The sequence below is a fragment of the Podospora pseudocomata genome, chromosome 7 (assembly GCF_035222375.1).
Source record: "Podospora pseudocomata strain CBS 415.72m chromosome 7, whole genome shotgun sequence".
NCBI classification, from domain to species: domain Eukaryota; kingdom Fungi; phylum Ascomycota; class Sordariomycetes; order Sordariales; family Podosporaceae; genus Podospora; species Podospora pseudocomata.
This window is the reverse complement of record NC_085891.1, coordinates 1,785,860-1,807,394: the sequence shown is the minus strand read 5'-3', so window position 1 is coordinate 1,807,394 and position 21,535 is coordinate 1,785,860. Positions and strand designations below refer to the sequence as shown.

The 21,535-nt window shown below is 53.5% G+C and overlaps 6 protein-coding genes across 6 annotated transcripts; 1 reads left to right on the top strand and 5 right to left on the bottom strand.

The window, feature by feature from the left end:
* Positions 1 to 7: 7 nt before the first annotated feature.
* On the bottom strand, positions 8 to 949 carry QC762_706800 (uncharacterized protein; the record flags this gene model as incomplete). The annotated part of the gene is made up of 1 exon (XM_062893525.1): positions 8 to 949. One exon carries the CDS (start codon positions 947 to 949, stop codon positions 8 to 10), a length of 942 nt encoding a protein of 313 aa, XP_062739341.1.
* Positions 950 to 1,286: 337 nt separating this feature from the next.
* Positions 1,287 to 4,085, top strand: QC762_706790 (uncharacterized protein). The gene is made up of 2 exons (XM_062893524.1): positions 1,287 to 2,581; positions 2,639 to 4,085. The coding sequence occupies exons 1-2, from the start codon at positions 2,080 to 2,082 to the stop codon at positions 3,799 to 3,801; spliced, it is 1,665 nt and encodes a 554-aa protein (XP_062739340.1). The 5' UTR covers positions 1,287 to 2,079; the 3' UTR covers positions 3,802 to 4,085.
* A 577-nt stretch (positions 4,086 to 4,662) lies between these two features.
* Positions 4,663 to 8,927, bottom strand: PDE2 (3',5'-cyclic-nucleotide phosphodiesterase; the record flags this gene model as incomplete). The annotated part of the gene is made up of 5 exons (XM_062893523.1): positions 4,663 to 5,445; positions 5,466 to 7,273; positions 7,328 to 7,944; positions 8,016 to 8,690; positions 8,768 to 8,927. 4 exons carry the CDS (start codon positions 8,925 to 8,927, stop codon positions 6,467 to 6,469), a joined length of 2,259 nt encoding a protein of 752 aa, XP_062739339.1. The 3' UTR covers positions 4,663 to 5,445; positions 5,466 to 6,466.
* A 120-nt stretch (positions 8,928 to 9,047) lies between these two features.
* QC762_0109230 (uncharacterized protein) lies at positions 9,048 to 10,540 on the bottom strand (the record flags this gene model as incomplete). The annotated part of the gene is made up of 2 exons (XM_062884297.1): positions 9,048 to 9,291; positions 10,161 to 10,540. The coding sequence occupies 2 exons, from the start codon at positions 10,538 to 10,540 to the stop codon at positions 9,048 to 9,050; spliced, it is 624 nt and encodes a 207-aa protein (XP_062739338.1).
* Positions 10,541 to 14,640: 4,100 nt separating this feature from the next.
* Positions 14,641 to 15,762, bottom strand: QC762_706770 (uncharacterized protein; the record flags this gene model as incomplete). The annotated part of the gene is made up of 1 exon (XM_062893522.1): positions 14,641 to 15,762. The coding sequence occupies one exon, from the start codon at positions 15,760 to 15,762 to the stop codon at positions 14,641 to 14,643; it is 1,122 nt and encodes a 373-aa protein (XP_062739337.1).
* A 686-nt stretch (positions 15,763 to 16,448) lies between these two features.
* On the bottom strand, positions 16,449 to 21,509 carry SIP3 (SNF1-interacting protein). The gene is made up of 2 exons (XM_062893521.1): positions 17,238 to 21,509; positions 16,449 to 17,178 (listed from the first exon to the last, which is right to left on the bottom strand). Exons 1-2 carry the CDS (start codon positions 21,074 to 21,076, stop codon positions 16,734 to 16,736), a joined length of 4,284 nt encoding a protein of 1,427 aa, XP_062739336.1. The 5' UTR covers positions 21,077 to 21,509; the 3' UTR covers positions 16,449 to 16,733.
* Positions 21,510 to 21,535: the final 26 nt, after the last annotated feature.

Sequence of the window (21,535 nt, the reverse complement as noted above, 5' to 3'; positions counted from 1 at the left end):
TTCTCTTTTAGTCCTCGTGTGTGACCGCCCTATCCAGCACCTCGACGTTGCCTCTCCCCTTGGTCTCGTTCTCGATGAAGTCTGAAAGATCCTTGAAGATGCCTGGCTCAACGAAACCAACAGCTTCCCACTCGGAACCCATGACGTCCTGATTCTCGACCTGCTCGAATAAACTGAGAATCTTATCCTTGACCGTGCCTGGTGCCTTCTTCTCCCCATCCTCGTCCTCCTTTCCAGCAGCCGCTTTGGGAGCCTTGACTGACTGCTTCAGGACATTCGTCGGGCAAGTAACACGCACCCGCATGCGCGCTCTCGCGATAGGTATCGGCTGGTGCGCAACAAGAGCCTTCATCGCCTCCAACGCCTGCGACTTTGCGCTCTTGGTAGCGCTCACGCCCTTCCAAATCGGCTTCGGCGCCTGCGGTTTCGACTCCCCTGCCTCCCCCGTCGCGGGCGTCCCACAGGCACTGTTCCCGTCCTCCTTCTTATCCTTGTCGTTATTACTCTGCTGGTGCGCCTGCGAACTGAGCTGATCGAGCGCCTTTTCGATGATACTCGTGGTGTACACCCTCTTCGTCCTCGGGTCAACCAGCTTGCTGGCCACCATGCCCATCACCTCATTGTGCACGCGCTCCAGCTGGGCGGAGCGTTCTTTTTCTCCAACTTGCATCTCGCCCTTCTTGAGAATCTCGAGAATGATGTCGTCGACGGAGACGTCCTTGCCAAAGGCTTTGGCGAGTTCGGCCGAGGGGGCGGTTTGGCCTTTGGAGACGTTGAGGAAGACGTTTGGGATTTGGAGGACGTTGTCGAGGTCTGTTTCGATGCCGGAGCGCCACTCGAGGACTTTGTTTTTGTAGCAGGCAATTTCGAAGCGCTTTTTGCCTTTTTTGAGGCGGACGAGGGAGACGTTTGTTAGCTTGATTTGGTTGGAAGGTTGTTGGATGACCATTGTGGTGGTTTGGCCTCGGTTGAGGGCTTGGGTAGTAGATGTGGTGGTTTGGTTGGTGAGAAGGGGATGCGGATGTTGATGCGATTACAACAAGGGTTTCATTTGTACAGTGTGACTGTGTCTTTTGTGAGGCTGGAAGAGGTTTGCTTGATAATCATCAACGTTGCGATCAAGGTGGGACAGGGAGATTTTGCTTCAAATTTGGTTTCTATCAAAATCCTACCCCGCCATCTTGGTCACTGGCGGAGCAGATCTGGGTGGGCCAAGTTCTTGGCTGACTCTAGGCCTTGTCGATTGCTAGCGCGACACATGAGATCGGTCACGTCGTTGATGATCCCCCTTGAAGCTTGAAGGCGCGCTGTCCCTTCCTGGAATGGTTCTCAATGTCTGAACGAGAATTTCTTCGCGACGAATACCAAGCTCCGACGACAGCTCAGCAAAAGCCAGCATCTTGGGATGCGCTGGAACTGCGATAGTCACACCGGGTTGCGCACTAACAATCACTGATAGTGAGTCAAGACGGTGGGTCACTGCAGCGCGCGCTGGCACCGCTTTGCTGGGCTTGGACCGACGTAATGCCATCCCCACTTGCCTTACTCTCGACCCCTACAGCATCGGTCGCGCCTTTCGTACGGTGAGGAGGGATAGACAGGAAGTTGAGATGAACTTGAGATAGGGGCTTTAATTTCATTTCGATGGGCTCAATTCATTGACAGCAGAAATCGCCTGCTGAATCTCGCGGGGCTGGGTGGCCAGCTGAGGTACGGCAAAGCAACTGGTTGCCATGGGGCTCCTGGCAATGACGAAGCTTATCGGCTCGAGGGACGATAACCGCCAAGTTGATTGGAGCTGCGCCCTTGTCTGCAGGGTTCGCACAGAAAATGCAGCCTCGCGCGCTCACTTGGGCATAGTTTACAGCATTTTCTGTAGACCGCCAAACGTTCTCGTGACCCCAACCTGCAAGGTACCAGTGGCGCAACCCAGATCTGCCTGTTTCCCCGACCTCCGGGAACAGCTCATTGCTGTTTCAGTTATTAGCTATCCTCCCCCAAGCTTATTCCTCTTCCTCTCCTCCTTCCTCCATCCATCACCATCTCTAAATTGACTCTTCATCACCATACATATCTACAATGAGGGTCGCTGCTTCGACAGTGCTCCTCGGAGTTGCCTCGGCGGCTTCGTTCCAGCAGCAAACACAGCATGTTCTCTCGAGCGGCTACGAACGGGCCCAGGCTGGCATGCAGCCGCTCGCCGAACAGTTCGTTGACGCTGCTGGCAAGCCCATCGCCAACATTGAGGAGGCCTTCCATGGCATGACCGCCGAGGTCAAGGCCCTCTGGGACGAGATCAAGCTCCTCGTGCCAGAAAGTGCCTTCAACCACTCCAACTGGTTCACCAAGCCCAAGCCCGCCCGTCGCCGTCACGACTGGGATCACGTCGTCAAGGGCGCCGATGTCCAGAAGCTCTGGGTTCAGGGCGAGAGCGGTGAAGACCACCGCCAGGTGGATGGCAAGCTTGCCGATTTCAACCTCCGTGTCAAGGCTGTTGACCCATCCAAGCTTGGCGTCGACAAGGTAAAGCAGTACAGCGGTTACTTGGATGACGAGGCCAATGACAAGCACTTGTTTTACTGTATGTTCTGTCACCCCTAATTCTGCCTAATCGCATTAAGCTAATGTCTATGATTAGGGTTCTTCGAGTCCCGCAACGATCCCAAGAACGACCCCGTGGTCCTCTGGCTCAACGGCGGTCCAGGCTGCTCTTCCCTCACTGGCTTGTTCCTCGAGCTCGGTCCTTCATCGATCGACAAGAAGCTCAAGGTTGTGAACAACGAGTTCAGCTGGAACAACAATGCCAGCGTCATCTTTCTTGACCAGCCCGTCAACGTCGGTTACTCGTACTCTGGCAACTCTGTGAGCAACACCATTGCTGCTGGCAAGGATGTCTACGCTCTCCTGTCCCTCTTCTTTCACCAGTTCCCCGAGTACGCCAAGCAAGACTTCCACATTGCTGGCGAGTCCTATGCTGGTCACTACATTCCCGTCTTTGCCTCTGAGATCCTGTCCCACAAGAACCGCAACATCAACCTCAAGTCGATCCTTATCGGGAATGGTTTGACCGACGGTCTTACTCAGTACGAGCACTACCGCCCTATGGCTTGCGGCAAGGGTGGTTACCCCGCCGTTCTTGACGAGTCTGAGTGCCGCAGCATGGACAATGCTCTTCCCCGCTGCCAGTCCCTCATCCAGAACTGCTACGACTCTGGTAGTGTCTGGAGTTGCGTTCCTGCTTCTATTTACTGCAACAATGCGCTCATTGGCCCCTACCAGCGGACCGGCCAGAACGTTTATGACATCCGTGGCAAGTGTGAGGATAGCAGCAACCTCTGCTATAGCGCTCTTGGCTGGATTAGCGACTATCTCAACCAGCAAGATGTCATGGATGCTCTTGGAGTTGAAGTCTCTGGCTACGAAAGCTGCAACTTTGACATCAACCGCAACTTCTTGTTCCAAGGCGACTGGATGCAGCCATTCCATCGCCTCGTCCCCAACATCCTCAAGGAGATCCCCGTTCTCATCTATGCCGGTGATGCCGACTACATCTGCAACTGGCTCGGTAACCAGGCCTGGACTGAGGCTCTTGAGTGGCCCGGCAAGAAGAACTTCAACAAGGCCTCTATCAAGGACTTGAAGCTTGCTGGCGCCGAGAAGGAGTACGGCAAGGTCAAGGCCTCTGGCAACTTCACCTTCATGCAGGTGTACCAGGCCGGCCACATGGTTCCCATGGACCAGCCCGAGAACTCTCTTGACTTCCTGAACCGGTGGTTGGGCGGTGAGTGGTTCGCGAAATAAGTGGGAGGTACACATACATAAGGCAGCACAAACAACAGCGCATTCCTAGCATTGTTAGCAGGCTAGATTGATTGTTTGGGGGTTAGGAGCTTTTTGTCGAGCTTTTTATCTTGGACAGTAACACACGGCGCATTTCAGGGAGTAATTCATTGGGTTTGTGTTGTACACACTGTTTTTTCTCTTTTCCTTGTTTCTTTTGGACCAAGAAATAGTAGTAAATGATAAATGATAGGTCGTACATTGACTACCAGCTGAATCTCTATTGCCTCGTATGGTGTTATGTCTATTTTGATAGCTCCGTGATGTTGTCACACGCTTCCAGCCCGAAAAAGCCGTTTTTGTGTACCTGAGACAATTGGAGAACTCTGTGTGACGCTGGTGGCATTTTTGATGGGAGCATGGCGATTTCCACATGTCTCGGGTTTGGGGGAAGGTTTGACGGTTCCGGCCGTTTGGGATTTTTTTTTTGGAAGGGTGGTGGAAAGTATAGGATGTCTTGGTTTGGGATGGAGGATCACGATGAGGGATGAAGACGGTTGAAGTGGACATGTTCTATTATTAACTCGCGAATTCTATCCCTATGAACCGAACATGACTGTGTAGGAAAAAGAATAATGCAGCGGGTGTGGTTTTCCGGGGGGTTTTTTTTTTCGATTTTTTCTCTCTTTCTCTTTCTTTTCCCCCTTTTTTTCTTCTTTTCTTTTTCCTTTTTCGGCAGTTTTCTTGTTTTCTTTTGGGTCTCTGATGATTCCTCGGCCATGATGGGAGGTAATAACTAATGTCTGAAAGATGAAGAAATCCACTCAAGCACATATGAGTGTTATTAAACAAGGAGATCCCATAATGAAGAACACGAACAGGAAGATCTTGAAGCATCATGTAAAAGAGAAAGACTTGGGAGTAATGTAAGAGCACAACTCCAATGTTGACCGTGATTCCAGTGCACATAAAAATAAAAAATAAAAAGGGACTCTTGAAGTGAGATGTAATGATGATGATGATGATGAATGCGCCACAGCCCTTTGTATATCGGTGTCGAAACTCGTCCATGTTATTGGTGTTAACTCCTGGTCCTGTTGACCGAGATGTAGACTGCTCAGTGTTAAACCTTGCCATGAAACAGAGAGGCCAGGAAGAAGCCGTTTGGGAGGCACCTTTTTCGAGGCTGGTACCGTCTCCCCTTTATAGTCGAGGTTTCTGCTGTTATGTGTGGTTTTATATTGTCGTCGTGTGTGGGTGTGTTTGTGTGGTTGTCTTGGTGGGTGGTCGCCCTCAAATGTGGTTGTAAGATATCGAAATTGCTGTTGTTGCAGTTTGTAGTCCCGAGGTCGCGTCCTTTGGGTCAAGTGTGTTGCCGAGATCCGTCGTGTTGCTCTTCTGCTTTCTGGGTCGTCTTCGTGGAATCCTCCCTCGACCATGGCACAGCCTTTCGGCTATATCCTTCTTCGCTCGTGGGAATGTCATGACCACATATTGTGGTCTTGACAGTCGTGAGTCAGGTTATCACTCTTCGTATGCTCGCCATCGTGTGGTGTCCTCGCCCTGAGAGTGGAACCATCGTCGTGTGCTGCGTTTCTTCTGTGAGTGTGTGAGTGTATGTCTGTGTGTCTGTGTCGTATTGACCGTGTGTCGTCGTGTGTCGTCGTGTGTCGTGGTGTGTCGTCTCTCTATCGAGTCGTCGTGACGGTCTTCTCTGTGTGCTGCTTCCTCCTCTGATACTCTCCGGCTCTGTAACCATGAGTATGTCGAAATGGGGATTGAGCCAAGGAAACAAAATATCAAGAAAATAACTTCTAATATCGAACGGCATTAATACATGTGGTCTAGGGAGTGTGTATAAGGACGAATGTAACAAACAAAACAGGGGAAGCAAAACAATGTCAAGTCCAAACGAGTAGACACCAAAACACACAAACTGTCGTACGCGTAAAGACAACAAAAAAAGCCATCACGAAAACAAGAGAGCAAAACAACAACAAGAATGTGGCAACCAATCAGTGCTATGAATGATTAATTCATGTCTTATAGCCCCCCCGGATTTCCATGTCTTTAAGCCCTTCCAACCTACCCCATCCATCTACAAACCCCCCTTCCCTGACCCGCCCCCTTTTTATCAAAACACCCACTTCAAGAATCCGTAATCCCGGATGCCTTTCCGGCATCCTAATCTTTCAAAGAAAACAAAAAGGTATCTTATCCGATGACCGGACAAGAAAAGGGGAGGGTCCATCAATCATGCCCAAAAAGAAGGTTGAAAAAAGACCAAATCGAGAAAAGAAAAAAAGAAGAGCTAAAATAGAATGAAGAAAGGTTTGCGTCCCCGAGCCTTGTCCCTGAACCCTTATTATACAATACAAATGCATTTCCCCAAAGTAACATGCAGAACAAGACTCCTTGAGCTCCCCTACAGTGTTAACTAACTCGTACACATTCTTTTTCTTCTTCTTCGTCGTCGTCGTCGGCGCGGCTGATGGAAAGGGCGACTACACAATGCCGCGGACCCGAAGACTGAGTAGGTCTCGGCAAGCATTGGAAATGGGTGATGCGGTATGCGAATGTATGCTCCTGCACTTGCCTGCGTGCGAAGGAGGTTCGAGTTCTGTCGGGTAGGTGAAGTCGCAGTGGGGACTGCTCCTCAACTCGTCCGACCAAATGCGTGGCGGAGCTATGGGCTCGAACTTTTAGGAGACCTCTTCCACATATCCCCGAACCTCTGGATAAAGCTGGTTTTCTTCTTTAACTGTCCGCCCGGAGCCAAGCCCATTTGTGTGTCAGATCCACCAAGATTAGTGTTTCCATTCAGGTATCCACTGTTTGGCGAGGCTTGGTGCTGGAAAGCCCCTTTCCCCTGGTTCCTGAAGGAATCCGGAGTGCTGCTTGTCACTGCACAACTGACGGGAGGGTCAACCGACGAATTGATGCTCACAATGCTCGTTCCCTGCGTGCTGGGTGATAGGGGCATCTTCCCTGTACCGGCACTGTCTGGTGCTGAGCTCAGCTCGGTCGTCTCGCTGCATCGCTGCCTGTGGGCACAGTGAGAGTGCGAATCGTCGTCCACCGCGTCAAAGCTTGTGTTGATGCCGTTGATTTCGGGGGGATTTGGCCGGCTGGCTGCGGGCTGCATGGAATTTTGTGATGAGTTTGGCCTTTGAGCATTGGGGAAATCCGTTTGAGAGGGCGAGCTCTCATGCTCATCCCCGTCTTTCAAGATGGCCTCGAACTTCAATTTGTTCTCCTTGATTGCCTCGACGCAGAAACTCAACTCCGGAATGAGTTCCGCCACGCCCACGAACAGGGGAGCTGCGAACTTATTCATAAACAACAGTTGGTTCGAAGCAAGAGTCAGCTGGTCATTGCCAGGCAGCGAGTGAACGGACGTCGGCACGTTTCTCTCTCTCTCTTTTTGTCGTTGCTGGGCCGTTTCCCTGGACAGGGTATGCATCCATGTCACGGCTGTGTCGTACCCTCGAGCCTATATCAGCTGGTAAGACTAGTGTTTTTGTTCACATGAGTGGCGACCACTTACAACGTTGCTGATGTCGGCGCACTTGATCAAAAGCGCACAGATCAGCGTCTGTTTCGGCTCCATATCCATGTGGAAAGGCGAGTGATTTCGAGCCACGTCCTCTTGTCCTTCGCGAGCCTTGCGGATCCTGTCCAAAACACCCCTCAGTTGCACCATATAGTTGTCGTGCACACCCATATCGGTGGCCAAGATGGAGTCGATCACAAGCTTCTTCATGGTGGCGCATTTGTAGAATTTGGGCCAGTACTTGCGGAGGATATCCGTGAAGGCGGCACAATGATAGGACTCCAAAACGGACCGATCACTGTACAATCGGGCGAGCGGGTCGTTGGTCTTCACCAGGAAGCCGTTGTTGACTCCTGGATGCCCAACATCATGACCAATGGCGGTGACGAGGAGTGTGAGCGCTATGTGAGGCTCGATGCACTGCGCGAACTCAGAGTCTGAGGTAGGCCTGGGAGTGGTGTTAGAGGTAGGTGGATAGGGAGGCAATGCTCCTATGCGAACAAGAGTGTGGAAAATGTGTTGCAAGACGTCGACCACGTGGCAAAAGTTGTGATATTCCACATCGCTCTTATACGCGGCACAGCAAGCGTCAATAAAGGCTTGCAGTTGTCCTGCGAAAGAGAGGTCAGCATAACAGAGCATAAACAAAACAGAAGGACCAACGACGAGCAGCAGTGCCTACCTCTCTCTAACCGCCACGGGGCCAGCTCAGGCGCTGAAAAGGCATGCTCGAATATGAGTGACGCCGCCACCTTCAGTTCTTCGCGTTCGAATTGCGGAGCGTCAAATTGAAATTGGCCGATAGCGTGCGAAAGCAGGGCCTTTTTTTCGGCATCAATGCGAGTTTCCTCCCAGTTGAGGGGGACGTCGATTCCTTGAAATGAAGTACAGAGGTCGGGCAGGAGGGTTGATATCATGGTCTCGCCGACTAGGTTGTTGTTGTTGTTTCTTCCATGTGGGCTGAATGCATTTCGATTTCGGCACACCCGTTCAACATGTACCCTGATGTCGTCAAGACAACTGGAGCGGAGTGGGCTCAACACAGCATCGGTAGCCCCACGGGAGACAAGTTGAATTCGCAACGACCTGAGAACTTCGGGATCGATAGCCAGCGAGCTGTCTTGCCGAGTGACCACAGGAACCACTGTGACAAGGTCAGACATCCTCTTGGCGCGTGAGTCTCCATCTATCCATTGCAGCAAGTCAAACCCATAGAGATCCGGTTCGGTGGGAAATTCCCACCACTTATTGCCTGGTATTGGCTCCTGAGCGGGGGTGTCTAGGAAAATGATTGTTGGTTTGGTTTTGGTCGACGGCTCCGAGTCAAGCATCCGCAAGTGGCCCAGGCAAGCTTCCCCTGTGCTACACAGAAAAACTAAGCTCGATATTAGCAAAGCTCACAGCTGCTCACGATCATTGGAGTTGTTTGCCTACCACTCTCGAAAGCGCTCGAAATGAGACGGACATTGTCCTCGAGCGAGCCAGACACTCCGCTGCCAGATAAACCATGACTTGACTGGACATGTCGGTCCTCAGAAACAGCGCGGTGAACGTATATCACATTGCATTTCGCACTCTCCATTGGGTTTTCCATGCTCCCTTGAAGCCCTTTCCAGCCAGACGTGGCTGAACCTTTCCACCACGGGAGATTGGGTTGGCGACAACAAAACAGAGGTCTTGTTCACGATTTCTGTACCCGCAGACTTGATCGGATTCACCAGGCCTGGCCGCGACTAGGACGGCGAAAGGGCGCAGAGATGCGATCCAAGAACTGACGAGGACCAGTCACGCATACGTCGTGGAATAGTGTCGGGTCCTGGATGCTGCTGCTACCAAGAGGGTGATCGCCAGGCTCTAGTGACCGGAGGTTCGATGTCGACAGGCGTCGTGAAATCCAATTCGGTTTCCAATCCAGCTCAGAACGAATCCGCCGTAGGGTGATGGGGGTGTTCAACGGACTGCTGCAAGTTAGACATGCCGCGCGACAAGTTCAATCAGATAAGACGAGGCTCGGTACAGAGAGCTGTGCGATAGGATGGTGGTGGAGGGACTGCGGGCGCGGACCAACAGAAGAAAAGAGCTGCCAGGTTGGGGTCATCAATTCGAGCGAGCGACTGAGGACCGGAGAACGGCCTGGGGTCGCGCGTGGATCAAGACGATGTGTGTGTGTGTGGTGTGTGTGCGAGCTTGTGTGGGTTCGAGCTAGGAGCAGGCGGGTGGGGACAGGAGGGGGGGAAGCAACAGGATTGGGAAGAGTCGACCAGGAAGAGCAAAGGAAACAATGGAAGGGATGGAGCGAACAATACTCGGTCATACCTGGACGGGTGTCTTGTGTGTCTCTGTCGTCCACTGTGTGCGCCCGTTGCGGGTGGGATGGGCGTGCGCTGTGTGCTGTGTTGGGCGGGTTCGTGCGTGTGTATGTGTGTGTGTGTGTGTGGTGAGCGAGGGTGGTGGTAGGTAGTAGACGGGAGAAGAGAGGGAGACAGAAACGAAGCAAGAAAGAAGGCTCGAGTCTTTCGGCTCGAGGCAACGCAACGCACGGCACCTGTTCACAAACCACAGATGGTGCGCGGTGCCTATGGGGCGCGATTGCAAGCTGTGTGTGTCTCTGAAGGATTTCGGGGACGCTGTAGGTGAGGGAACAAAAGATGAATGGAACAGGGGTAGGTGCCCGTGAAATAATATACGGATAAGGTATGGCAGTCCCTCTCGTTCGTCCACCCCCGGGGAGCACCACGACTGGGGCAAGATCAGAAGGGAACCATGGAGAAGGCGGGCCGGACACTACGATGGGAGCCACGATCAGTAGGTACCGGATTTCACAGACCGTGGTTTTATTCCAGAAGGTGACTTGATTGAGTTGGGGAACGCCGGCGTCTGGCGTCTGGCAACTGGCGCGAGACCAGGTGTTTTAGCGGGCAGTGGAGGAAAGATGGTGGAATGAGTAACCTGGAAATGGAAGGGGGGGTTTTTTCGAGCAGGGTTACTAGAAGGTGTGGAGAAGCGCCCCCTCCTCGCGGTCGGCACCCCGGTCCAGCCATTCACAGCGCCCGCCCAGATGAAGCGCACGGAAGCGCAGCTGCAAAGGCGGGAAAGGTGCAATCTCAGGGATAGCCGGGGGGCGGGTTGGCTCTCGACAAACCATCCAAGCTTCTGGCTGCCTTCGAGAAGGGCTGTAGAACACGCTAAGGCCGATAAGCCTGTCATTACTGTATTAATCATCATCACGGGCCCTTCTTTGTCTTTGTGTCTCTTTTTGGTGTGTCTTCTCGTGTTTCTTGTGCTTCTTGTGTCTCAACAAAGACATCCATCCCGTCATCACTACCCATTATTACTCGGGAAGACCCGTCCTCTTGGGTCATATGAGCATTCTGGGCCACTGATGCGCACCACTGCCACCCCGCGCCTTGAAGCTAGGTGCAAGAACGATCAAACCAACACGGAGTGATCGTCATGGTATCACATCATATAGTCCCCGGATTATGGAGAAGAAGGACTCAGAGAGCACGTCAGCATCACCAAACAGCCATGATAGCGGTTGTACATCATAACTGATGCCCATTCTCCCCATTGTTCAATATCGATACAATTTCAATGCAGAATGCTCTACCTTCCCAACTCGACCACAAGCCGTGCCTGGCGTCGGTCTCGATCCAAAAGGGACGGGCTGTCCTTGGTGGCATTGAGACGAGTAGCCGCGGAGTGTCCAAAGCGTGGGTTCTTGAATGCAAGTCTGAGGCGCACTAACCTCTTTACCTTCTCGAATAGGCCAAGCCCTTCGATGCCCTGGCTGGTTTTATACTTGCGCGAATTGATGAGTAATTTTTTTTTTTTTTTTTTTTTTTTGGGGGGGTTATTTTCTCTTCTCAGCCTTTGCTCTAGGTCTTCCTGATGACTTGTTTCTTTCTTCAATGCTCACTTGAAGCACCCCCCTGCATCGCGATATCGAGTGGAATACTTGGTGCCTCCATAATCATGTTCATCCTGCTTGTTTTTAGCCGCGCCGCAGCCCTCACGCCCTTTCGCCAATGAATGCTGCCTGCCGCTGTGTTCTGGAAGACCACACATGCTCCAGCTTCAACACCTCCCCAAAGGGCTCAATCTATCTCTGACCTATCACACGTCTAGCCCAAAGGGGACGGCATGCAGGAGATGCAGGGGGTCTGCAGTACTTGAGCTTCGACAGGGCCGCGCCAAAGAAGGGTGGGATGCCACTCTCTGTAAGAAGGGGTCGGTATTACTCCGTCTGCCATCTATCTGCTTTGACGTGACCGGCTCGAGTTCGACGGATGCACTCGCCAGACCTTTCGGTGAAGGACCGAGAGCTTAAAGCCCAAGCCATTGCATGGGACCTACGAGTCGCCGTCACCGAGTCCGGATGCGAGGCTAGCGTCCAGCATACAAACCTTGATTCACGGCCACGCCGACGACCTTCGAAAGCGTATCCCATCCATCGCAATGCATTGCCGTTTCGAGAGGGTGCCCGAGTCAACGACACAAATACCTGACCAACACAGCAAACCAGCATGACATTTTCGGTCGACAGAGAACACATGGAAGAAATCATCCCCAGAGCCCCCCCCGGTTTCTGTACGAGTAACTGCCAGACGGTTTCAGCCCTGCCGATCGATCGAATCCACGTCCCTGTCTGCCATATGTGCTGACTGACATGGCACACCGGAGATCTAGGAAAAGGCAACAGGCCTTCCTCGCATGCCGTGTGCACCCAGATCCAAGCTCTCGGGTTTGCTTCTGAGTCGGCCAGATGCCGGTGGCTGGGAAAGAGTTTATAGAACCCTCTGCTATTGCCAGAACTTCAATCGGCCCCCCTCATCCTGAGCTGCCGTCATGCTCCATTCGCTTTCGCTTCCAAAGTAATCTTGCGGCTCAGCAACAATACATGCACCAACGCAGTTCAGCGGGCGGTGCTTGCCATTGGTTGCGAGTGTGACACCGGGGCATGTCAGGGTATTTTTGTACAACCTGAGCGGTTGAAGCATAGATTGATGATGTTGAACCTCTAGCTGAGCAAGGACGTTCTTAAGAAGCATCGGTGCATATCGCTAGAGCTGTAAGTAAACATCCAACTACACGAGGTTGTCTACAAAGAAAAGGGTAGAACAAGGCCCTTGTGTCTAATAGCAACTGAGAACTTTTCTTGTAGTTATCAATTTGAAAACCATCAACCCAAACCAAGGGGACGACATCCTATTCGAACATCAAACTCAGCTTTAGAAAGGAGATCTTTCGAAAGGTCCCCGCAAAGCTCAGGTATCACCGATTTCGCAAGCTAAAGAATCCCAAACACGTCACGATACTGCTCCACAAAGCTGTGAGTTAAGCATAATTAAAATGAAGAATGTATCTGCCAACGGCTTCCCTTCCCCAGACATTATCGATGGCCGATTTTCCGGTGGTCACCACTCCACACTCAGATCTCGATGAAAAGCCCCATGATCCATTGTGTCAACCGACCGGTGGACGCCTACCAAACCAAGCTTCTGTCGCGCTGACTCGTATTTGGTTATGACCAGGTATTGACAGACTACATGACAGTTCAACTCTTAGGTTCCCACGTGGTTCCGAACTTTGCGGGAGTGCCGTTGTGCTTGAGTATGATTTCGACACCGCCATCATGTGGCTTCTGAAACGCCAGGTGTGGCAACATGAGCGAGCAGGCCACCCCGGAGCTCTCTCCGTGAATCAGCACCGCTCTTGTCAGTCTCTCGTCGACACCAAGGTGAAGAACGGGCAACACTACGGTCTCACAGGACCCTTCCCCGGATCACCCAATTTCACCATCTTCATGCCGTCCACACCCAGCAATCGCAGTACTCCTCCAACCACCGTCATAGAATTTACCCTGGAGCTACGTAATTGGACCTCGTGCTCTCAGCTTCCAGAAGTTGGGCTTCCACCGTAGCAATCACATACGAGAGGTTTCTCCCAAAAGAACACGGCCACATCAACAGCAGCTTTCTCACTTTGCGGCTTCCAAAAGGCGCTTCCAAAGATGGTTGCTTTCCTGTAGAATATTCCCGAAGTAGGTAGGTGCAACCGACGGGAGCTCCTCAGAGGAAGAGCTCCTTGCCAAAACGTGGACCATTGACGGATGAGCTCCCTCCCTGGATGCCCTTTCTAAATAGAAGCTCCCCTTCCCAGCAAAAGAAGGTTCATACCCAGAGACAGCTCCTTCCTGGCACCCCACAGTTGGAAAGTACGATAATGCCTAGGTACGTATGCTCTTTCCACCTCACAATGCTCACAACACCATGAGTGTATGCGTCAACTGTTTCTCAACAAAAGAGGAAGGAACATTGACTCGTTGGTCCGAGAGTCCTTTCGTGCCATCACTTTCTCAACAGTTTTGTGGTCAGCTTGCAACAACTGCACACCCATGAGACACACCAGAGGTTATAACACCCCTTTTTTAAATAACCCAGGAAATCCAAACCTCTTGACAAGCAGCACCTCATCATAAGGAGGAGGGTATGACCCCAACCCTCACTTCCCCACAACACAACAGCTTGGACTATCAGCAAGTACAAGCAGCTTCACACTTGCAGCGAAGCTACAGCTAAGCTACAGTGAGCTTCCAGCAGGGCAATCCGTTGTAGAGATTGGTGCCCCACTACCAAGCTATGGTATGGTCTGTGCATGCGACTCCACAGTACAGAAAGTTTTCTCAACCTCTGCCTGGTCAATTTTTTCCCGTTTCCACTTTGAACATCATCCCTTTGGACCATTCCATCACGAGCAAACTTCCCCACGGCAACGCCGACGACGACAGATATGACGGCAGCATTCTCCTTGTTACGGAGTAGCGTTGTCCGGAGTTTGTATTCAGTTGAGGGGGGTGTTGTCGTCGTCGTCGTCGTCGCCCTCGCCCTTCCCGGGCCAGTGTTGCTGCCCTCAACTTCTCTCCTACCTCCTTTTCCTCCTTTTTTGCTCCCTTTTCCTTTCCCCGATTCGTCCCATAATCACAAACACAGTTGTCTTCTTCCTGATTCGTTCAGCTCAACCTCCCCCTTTGCTGTCCTTGAGTCACAGGATGCGCCTGGTTCTCCCAGAGCGTATTAGACTAGACTGAATCTCATGCAATGTTTTTTGAGTGCGGAACCTTGTTATTATTTACCATGGGGGACTTTCGCAATTTATCTGTTGCAACATTCTTTTTTTCTTGTCTTATCTTTACTAGGTATCCAATATCCAATATCAAGTTCAGAGTTTGAACCAAACGCCCTCGCTATGCTATGTTATGCTGTGTTCGTTTCCAATCATTTGACCCAAAAAAAAACCACACCGGATCAGAGAACAACCAAGGCCACCCCCAAAAACCCCACCAGCGCCCCAAAAGCCTTGAGATTCCCCCTCGCCCCGGCTGCATCCCCCGTCGCAGCACCAGCAGCTGCACCACCGCTCCCCTCCACGGGCAAGGTTGTCCTCCCAACTGTCTTCCCTTGTATCCCGTTGAGCCTGTCGCCCGTCTCTATCGCGGGCCCACGGTTGAAAAAGTCTACAAGGACAAATACCGGTTTTGTGCCCCACTGGTCCTGTCCGGAGCAAAGCTCTGCGTGTCTGCCTAAGGAACCGGTGGTGACAAGATCAGGGGAGTTGGTCGAGTCGATGGAGTCGACGTTTGGGATCTGGATCCCGGAGGAGAGGTCGATGTAGAGGAAGTGGTTCAGCAGGGGTAGCAGGCCGGAGGATAGAGCGGCGGAGGCGGCGCCGGCGGAAAGGGGGCGGTCGAGGGTGCAAGTGAAGGAGGAGGGGGAGGTGTTGTTGAAGGGGGTTTCGAAGATGTATGAGAATTCGGGGAGGAGGTAAAGAGACGAAGGGGAGGGGGTGATGTTGGTTATGAAGGTTACTAGGCGGTGATTGAGGGATATCATTTCTGATAGGGTGGGCCAAATGGTGGTGGTGTTGGTGGGGATGAAGCCGTATCGGGAGAGGGAGGAGGATTCGAAGAGGGAGGCGAAGGAGGTGATGGGTTGGGAGTCGGAGTTTACGAGGAGGAGGGTGACGACTTCGTTTGGGTTGAGGGAGAGCCAGCTGGCCATGGAGGAGAGGAAGGTCTCGAGGGGGCCGGCGTCGAGGAGGTCGCAGAGGGTGTGGCAGAGCTTGAGGGTGTTGTCGTGGAGGTGGACTTGAGCCTGTACGAGGCGGAGGCCGGAGGAGAGGGCGAGGGTGGCGTTGTAGTATTGGTTGCCGGCGATGGAGTTGCCGGTGGAGGCGTCGCGGAGGAAGGCCGAGTTGTGGGCGCCGATGTGAGTTATGTTGGAGTAGGAGCGGGAGCAGAGGTCGGGGGAGTTGTTGCAGGCTGTTTCTGAAGGTGGTGGTGGTGGTGGTGAGGAGAGGATGGTTGATTGGGCGGCGATGAGGGATGGCAGCAGGAGGGCTGCGAGAGGTAGTGGTGATAATCGGACCATGATTTTTTACTTCTTGGTTTGAGAGAAAGTGTCAAAATAAAAGGGTAAAAAGAAGACATCGGCTTAAGAAGATGAAAAAGAAGGGATGAAGAACGTCATAAATTCCAGTCCCCTTCTTCCCACGTTCGCCTCTGCTCGGCAACAAATGATCAACTTCTTGGGGTGAGATCAATTGCGAGACTCAAACAAACCACCACTTATCATCCTCGGCATTATTGAACTAGACAAAAACCCACACTTATTTTCCCACACAGCCACTGGCTTGTTTTTGGTAGTTGATGGCAGCCTGTATTTTTAGGAAGGAGACAATTCACTGCGTCAATCAACCAGCTCAAACTTTCTTGTTCAAAGGAGCCGTTGCTGCAGTAGGCCATCTAACCTGCCCTCCTGATTCTGCGGGTTGAGCCGGCCCAGGCCAGCAGGCTGACCAGCAGCGGGCCGGAGAATCGCTTGACACAGGCATTCTTCACTCTGCTGTCTAGTTATTTCTCCAAGATGCTGAAGAACCGAATGCATTCAATACCTAGGTGCCTAAGCCAACGCCCAAAATAGCACTTCAACCACCGAGTCACTCTCTTACGCGTCCCTTGACCGTCAAACTCCAGAACTTCATGCATCTTGGCGATGGCGTTGCCTCTTGTTCTCCACACAACCCGTAAGCACTGCCGGGCGATCCTCAGGGGGCGACACCTACCTATACCAAACCTGAAGTACGCAGACATGTCTGCCCATTTGCCTCGTGCAAAGAACTGAAACCAGCTGTAGATGGAATTTCTGTCATTAAACAAGATAAATGCTCTACTAAATATGCTACCTGCTACTGTGCCTTCCCCAGAGCAATGCTTGCTAACCCCCGTAATGCGGCCCCCAGAATGAATGAATGAACCGTCCCAGCCTTTGCTCCCCCAATGAAAAAAGCCCCTATTTGCATCACAGACTAGCTGCCATCAATATGTATATATCCCACCCCCTCACCTGACCAACGAAGCCCTCTGACTACTCGCCATCAGAGCCCTGTGATCAGCCTCACAGCTCCCGCAGTACTCAGCATGCCACTTTGCGAGGGCCTCCTTCCTCCTGGCATCGCCGCCTCCAAGCACCTTTTGAGCCTCCTCCTTTTCTTCCTGAGAGAGTTGCTTGGGAGCATTGTGCGTCAAGAGCTTCGCGACCCGCTCACAGCGTTGGTTCTCGTCTTCGAGCCAGTTCTCCCACTCCGACTGCACCATCTCCAGCTCGATGCCGTTGACCACACGCATGGCCACCAGGAGATCGTGTCTGTACCCGGCCAAACGCTGGCGAGTGCGACGGAGACGACGGGCCGCTGCTCGGGTGGTGGCTGAGGTGAAGCCTGCCCCGGCGTCTTGGTAAGGAGCGTCGAGGTTGGTCGAGTTGACGATGGCCTGGAAGGTGTCGTAACTGTTGCACTCAAATTAGCATCCTCTACCCAACCGCCAGAGAAAAGAAGCGAAGCATACCACTGGCTCCCCACCGGCCTTCCTAACTCCATCCCCACCGCCGACCCTCTACTCGCCTCCTCCAAATCCGCCAAATAAATCGCCTTCCCCATCACCAAATTCGGTCCCACCCCCAACCTTTGCATAAACCTCTCCGACCTCCTCTCGGTCCACCACCGGCTCGTCCCCTGCCCCCAGCTAACCAAGTTATACCCCAAGCTAACCACCAACATCACCAATATCACCCGGTTCGCCTTCAGAACCCCAAACACCTTCTTCACCGCCGCAAAAGCCCACATCATCACACTGGTAATTGCGCTCTCCATGAAACTCCTCCCCGTCTCCCACATCATGGCCCCCAACGTCCTCGGCCTCACCCCCACCCCATCCCCCTTCAGGTCCTCATCCGGACTGAAAACAACCACGTCCCCCCTCCTCCCCACATCCCCATACACCTGAATCGCCCTCTTCGTCCTGCTGTGAATCCCCAACTTCCTAACCTGATCCGTCGCCACCTCGGCCAACTCCTCCCCATCCCTCCTTGCATCATCCAGCGCCTGCCGTTCCACCATACTCCTCGCAAACGCCTGCTGCCCCTTCTCCCAGCTCGTCCGTGTATAAACCGCCAGCTTACACTTGCTCTTGGCCACATGCGTAATCACCACCTTCGTCACAAGCCTGAAAGCCCCCGAGTGCGGCAAGTGCCACGGCGTCCTCACATGCGACACCACATACGTGATGTGATCGTTGAATATGTCAATCGTCTGCACGTCCGTCACCTCCCCCGGCTTCCTCCTCCCCAGCATGTCCACATAGTCAACCTTGAACCTAAACACCCTCTTCATCTTGCCCCCGTGATCGCTCAGCTCCCACGGCCCCTGCGCAATCTCCTTTGCCCTCCGCTCAAAATACAGCTTCGGAAAGATAAACGACTTGTCCCCAAAGAGCACATGGAAGCACGCCTTGGCGCTCATCTCAAAGTGCCTCTCCGCCACCGCGGCCCCCATGTCCTCCGGCTCGTACATCACCGCGTGAGCCGGCAGCTGAAACTTCTGCACCTGCTTCTTCGACGCCCCCTGGCGCGAATACCGAATGAACCTCCCGCTCAGATCCCCTACCCGTCTCGACACCGGCCTCCCAAACGGCGTCCCGTCGTCAACCGGAGTATTAGAACTAATCTCCTCCCAGCTCTCCACGCTCGGACTCCGGACATTATCGTCCTGGTTCCTCTCCATGTTGAGCAGCGTGGTAATAATCTCACTCAAATCCATCGGTTCCGCCGCCTGCAAATCATCAATCAAGAGGTTAAGCCTAGACTGCAGCAGCAAAAAGTCCTCAAGGAACACCTTGATCGCGATTCGAGCGTACGTCGTGTCCTGCATGTCCTGGTTCAGATGCAAAAAGATAAAGTCGCAGTCCCTTCCCGGAGCCGAGGTGACCTCGGTGATGCTATCCAGGCTGATGGTGTAAGCCACCACCAAGCCCAGCTGGTGACCATAAAAGTACATCCTGTCAGATGTAACAAAAATACGGCCATTGCCAGCCAGCCCTTGATCCTCTTTTCCTTCGACCGGCGAGCTCGACCACGCAGCATTGAAGACGAGCACCGGTTTCTCCTCAGGCGGCGCTGTGGGAAAGACAAGGCGGAACTGCGCATATTGCGCTCTAAGTTCGGGCGGGTAGTTGGCAGGAAGGGCATCGCTCCGTGCCTTTTCGGTCACCTTGGGCTCCGTGAGGGTCGTGCCCACGCTCTGTGTTTTCCTATGTCCACCAGGAGGAGGCTGAGGTTTCTCAAAGGTGGGTGTTCGCGGCACCATGGACGCAACAAAGGGGTCGTTAGCGTAGGGCTTAGGAGTAGGGGGTGCCCCAACGGCAGGGCAGTAGATGGCTGTGTAAGGACTGCTTCCCCAGTAGTTGGCCAAAACGCCGCTCGACATGGGCCGGATAGCTGCATTGTTGGCGCTTGCCAGAATGGCTGACTTGCTTAGGCTCGTCGATATAGGAGGCTTGGCCAGAGTCGCGGGTGCCAAGCTGCCTGGCTGGTGATCGAGCAACAGAGTTGGCAGACGAAGAGTCGGTGTCTGCCCTCCCTGAGGTGTAGAAGCCGTGCTGGTCATCAAGCTCGCGCCGGTGGTCCCAGAAGCAGACATTGTATCCATCGAGCTAGCAAATGTTGCCTTGCGGTGAAGATCAAGCTTCTGCATGATACGCGCCGCATGCTCCCTTCCAGTCTCTCCCTCCTCCCTTCCAAGGTGAGTCGTGATGGACCGGCGCGGCGGAGCGATCGCCACGTCGAAGCTGGAACGTGCCGCGGTATTCGGATCAGGACCAGGCACAGGCAGGTTGCGTTGCTTCTCAGAGCTGTCAGTCTCGTCAAGATTCTCAACCGCTCGGGCAGAGAACTCTGGAATCGAGGGCGGCGTGATGACGAAAGCAGGATCGATGCCCCCAACAAGCGTATTAGGATCCCGTCCCATGCTGGCCTCGATCGCCTTCTTCTTGGCCACCTCAAACACCTCAAGCCACTCCACCAGCTGCGTCTGCGTCTCCGCCTGCAGCAGAATGGTCTGCGTTTTGGTCTTGATCTCAAAGCAAAACCTCCGCTCCTCCTGGACAGCGGGTCTCGCACTGCAAAGCAACACGCCAATCTCATCACCCTGCAGCACCCCCTGAGGTGCCTGGATCAACCACCCAAAGATCCCATCCCGACAATAATACCACCTCCGTATCCAATTCGGCCTCACCGGCTTCCCCGTCAATGTCCTCAAAAACAACCACCCCTGCTTCTCCGAAACAACTGCCACCTGATCCTTCCTCTGAATGCTCAACGGCCCCTTGCTCCCCAAATACGGCACCGTACTAACACTATAATCCTCCAACTCCCTACTCGGCTTCGCCATCGCCAACGTGCTCTCCCCAACATCCCTCCTCGCCATCCCCAACTCCCGTTTAAAAACCCCCTCGCTCGCCTCCATCTCCCTCGCCCACCCCCTGATCCGCTCCAGCTCCTCCCCCCACCCAGCCTGAAGCGCAGAAGCAGAACCGTTATTCCCCTTCCTCATCTCCCTCCACAAATCCGCACAAACCCTCACAAGCAGCTTGTCCAACCCCGCCCTCACCTGCGGCGCCATCTGGCAAAAGTCCATGCTCGCCTTCAGATACCCCTTCCTCGTCTCAAAGACAGCAAACGCGTCCTCCCTCAGCGCGCTCGGCTCCTTCGTCTTGCTCTGCCCCACATACCTCGCCAGCGTCGTGTCAAACACCTTTTGCGCCGCCTCCAGGTTCCTCCTCTGCTCCCGCAGCACCCTCATGTCATTGTTGATAAAGTTCCTGATCGGGTCCACGCTCGCCGGCTCGAGCCTTCTCACCGCGGAGAGTATCCCGCCCCACCACTCCCTCGCCCCGTCGCCCGCCCTCCGCAGGGCGGGGAGTGTGTAATCCGCGTCGAGGACGGGGGAGTCAGGCCCCGTCGCCATGGTGGGGGGTGTCATTTTGGAGAGGTAGACGTTGATCGTGTCCTCGAGAGCCAAAAAGTCGTGGACGACTTTGGTCGTGCTGCGGGTGTAGCTGTCGAGCCAGCGTTCGATGCCGTCGAGCTGGTCGCCAAAGTGGATGGCTGTCGAGCGGAAGGTGGGAGAGTCGAGGGCGGCTTCGTTGAGGATCACGGGGATGGCTGGGCCTGAGGCTCGGGGGACAGATGTCGTCGTTGGCTTGGGCTGTTGCTGCTTTTCTGACGGTGGTGCTTGGGAGGAGGAGGACCCTCCTGTTGTCGTGGAGGGAGCTGTCACGGTGACTGGCGGTGGTGCTGAGGCGTGCTTGTAGCTGAACGCTGCCTGGGGCGGTATCGTTGGTTCGTTCATCTTGAGCCAAACCTCTGCCCTCTCCGAGGGAGCTTCTGAATAGTGTTGTGCTCAGAAGTATCCCTATGTACTGTAGAAGTTGCTGCCTTGTTCTTTGATGGAAGCTGTTTGTATTATTCCGGGATGCTCGGAGGTGAGTATGCCGTTTAGATGTGGAGATTGGATATTATCACGACCTTGGCCGCGTGTAATTTGTCGTGCAGGTCTACTTGAAGCACCCGGTCGTTTTTTTAGGAAAAATGTAAAAAGTTGCGAGAAAGTCAGGCTCAAAGGGGGTAGACGATTAATCGGTGAGAGGGTGCAACCTGGAACATCTCTCTCTTTTGGAAAGCTGCCCAATGACGTTTGTTTCAGTTGCACACAGCGTCTGGCTGACGGGTCGTTCTGGGGGTTGCATGACGCTAACGGCATTCGGGAGACATCGCTAGCCGTTAGCGTGTTGGGTGCTATTATTGGACC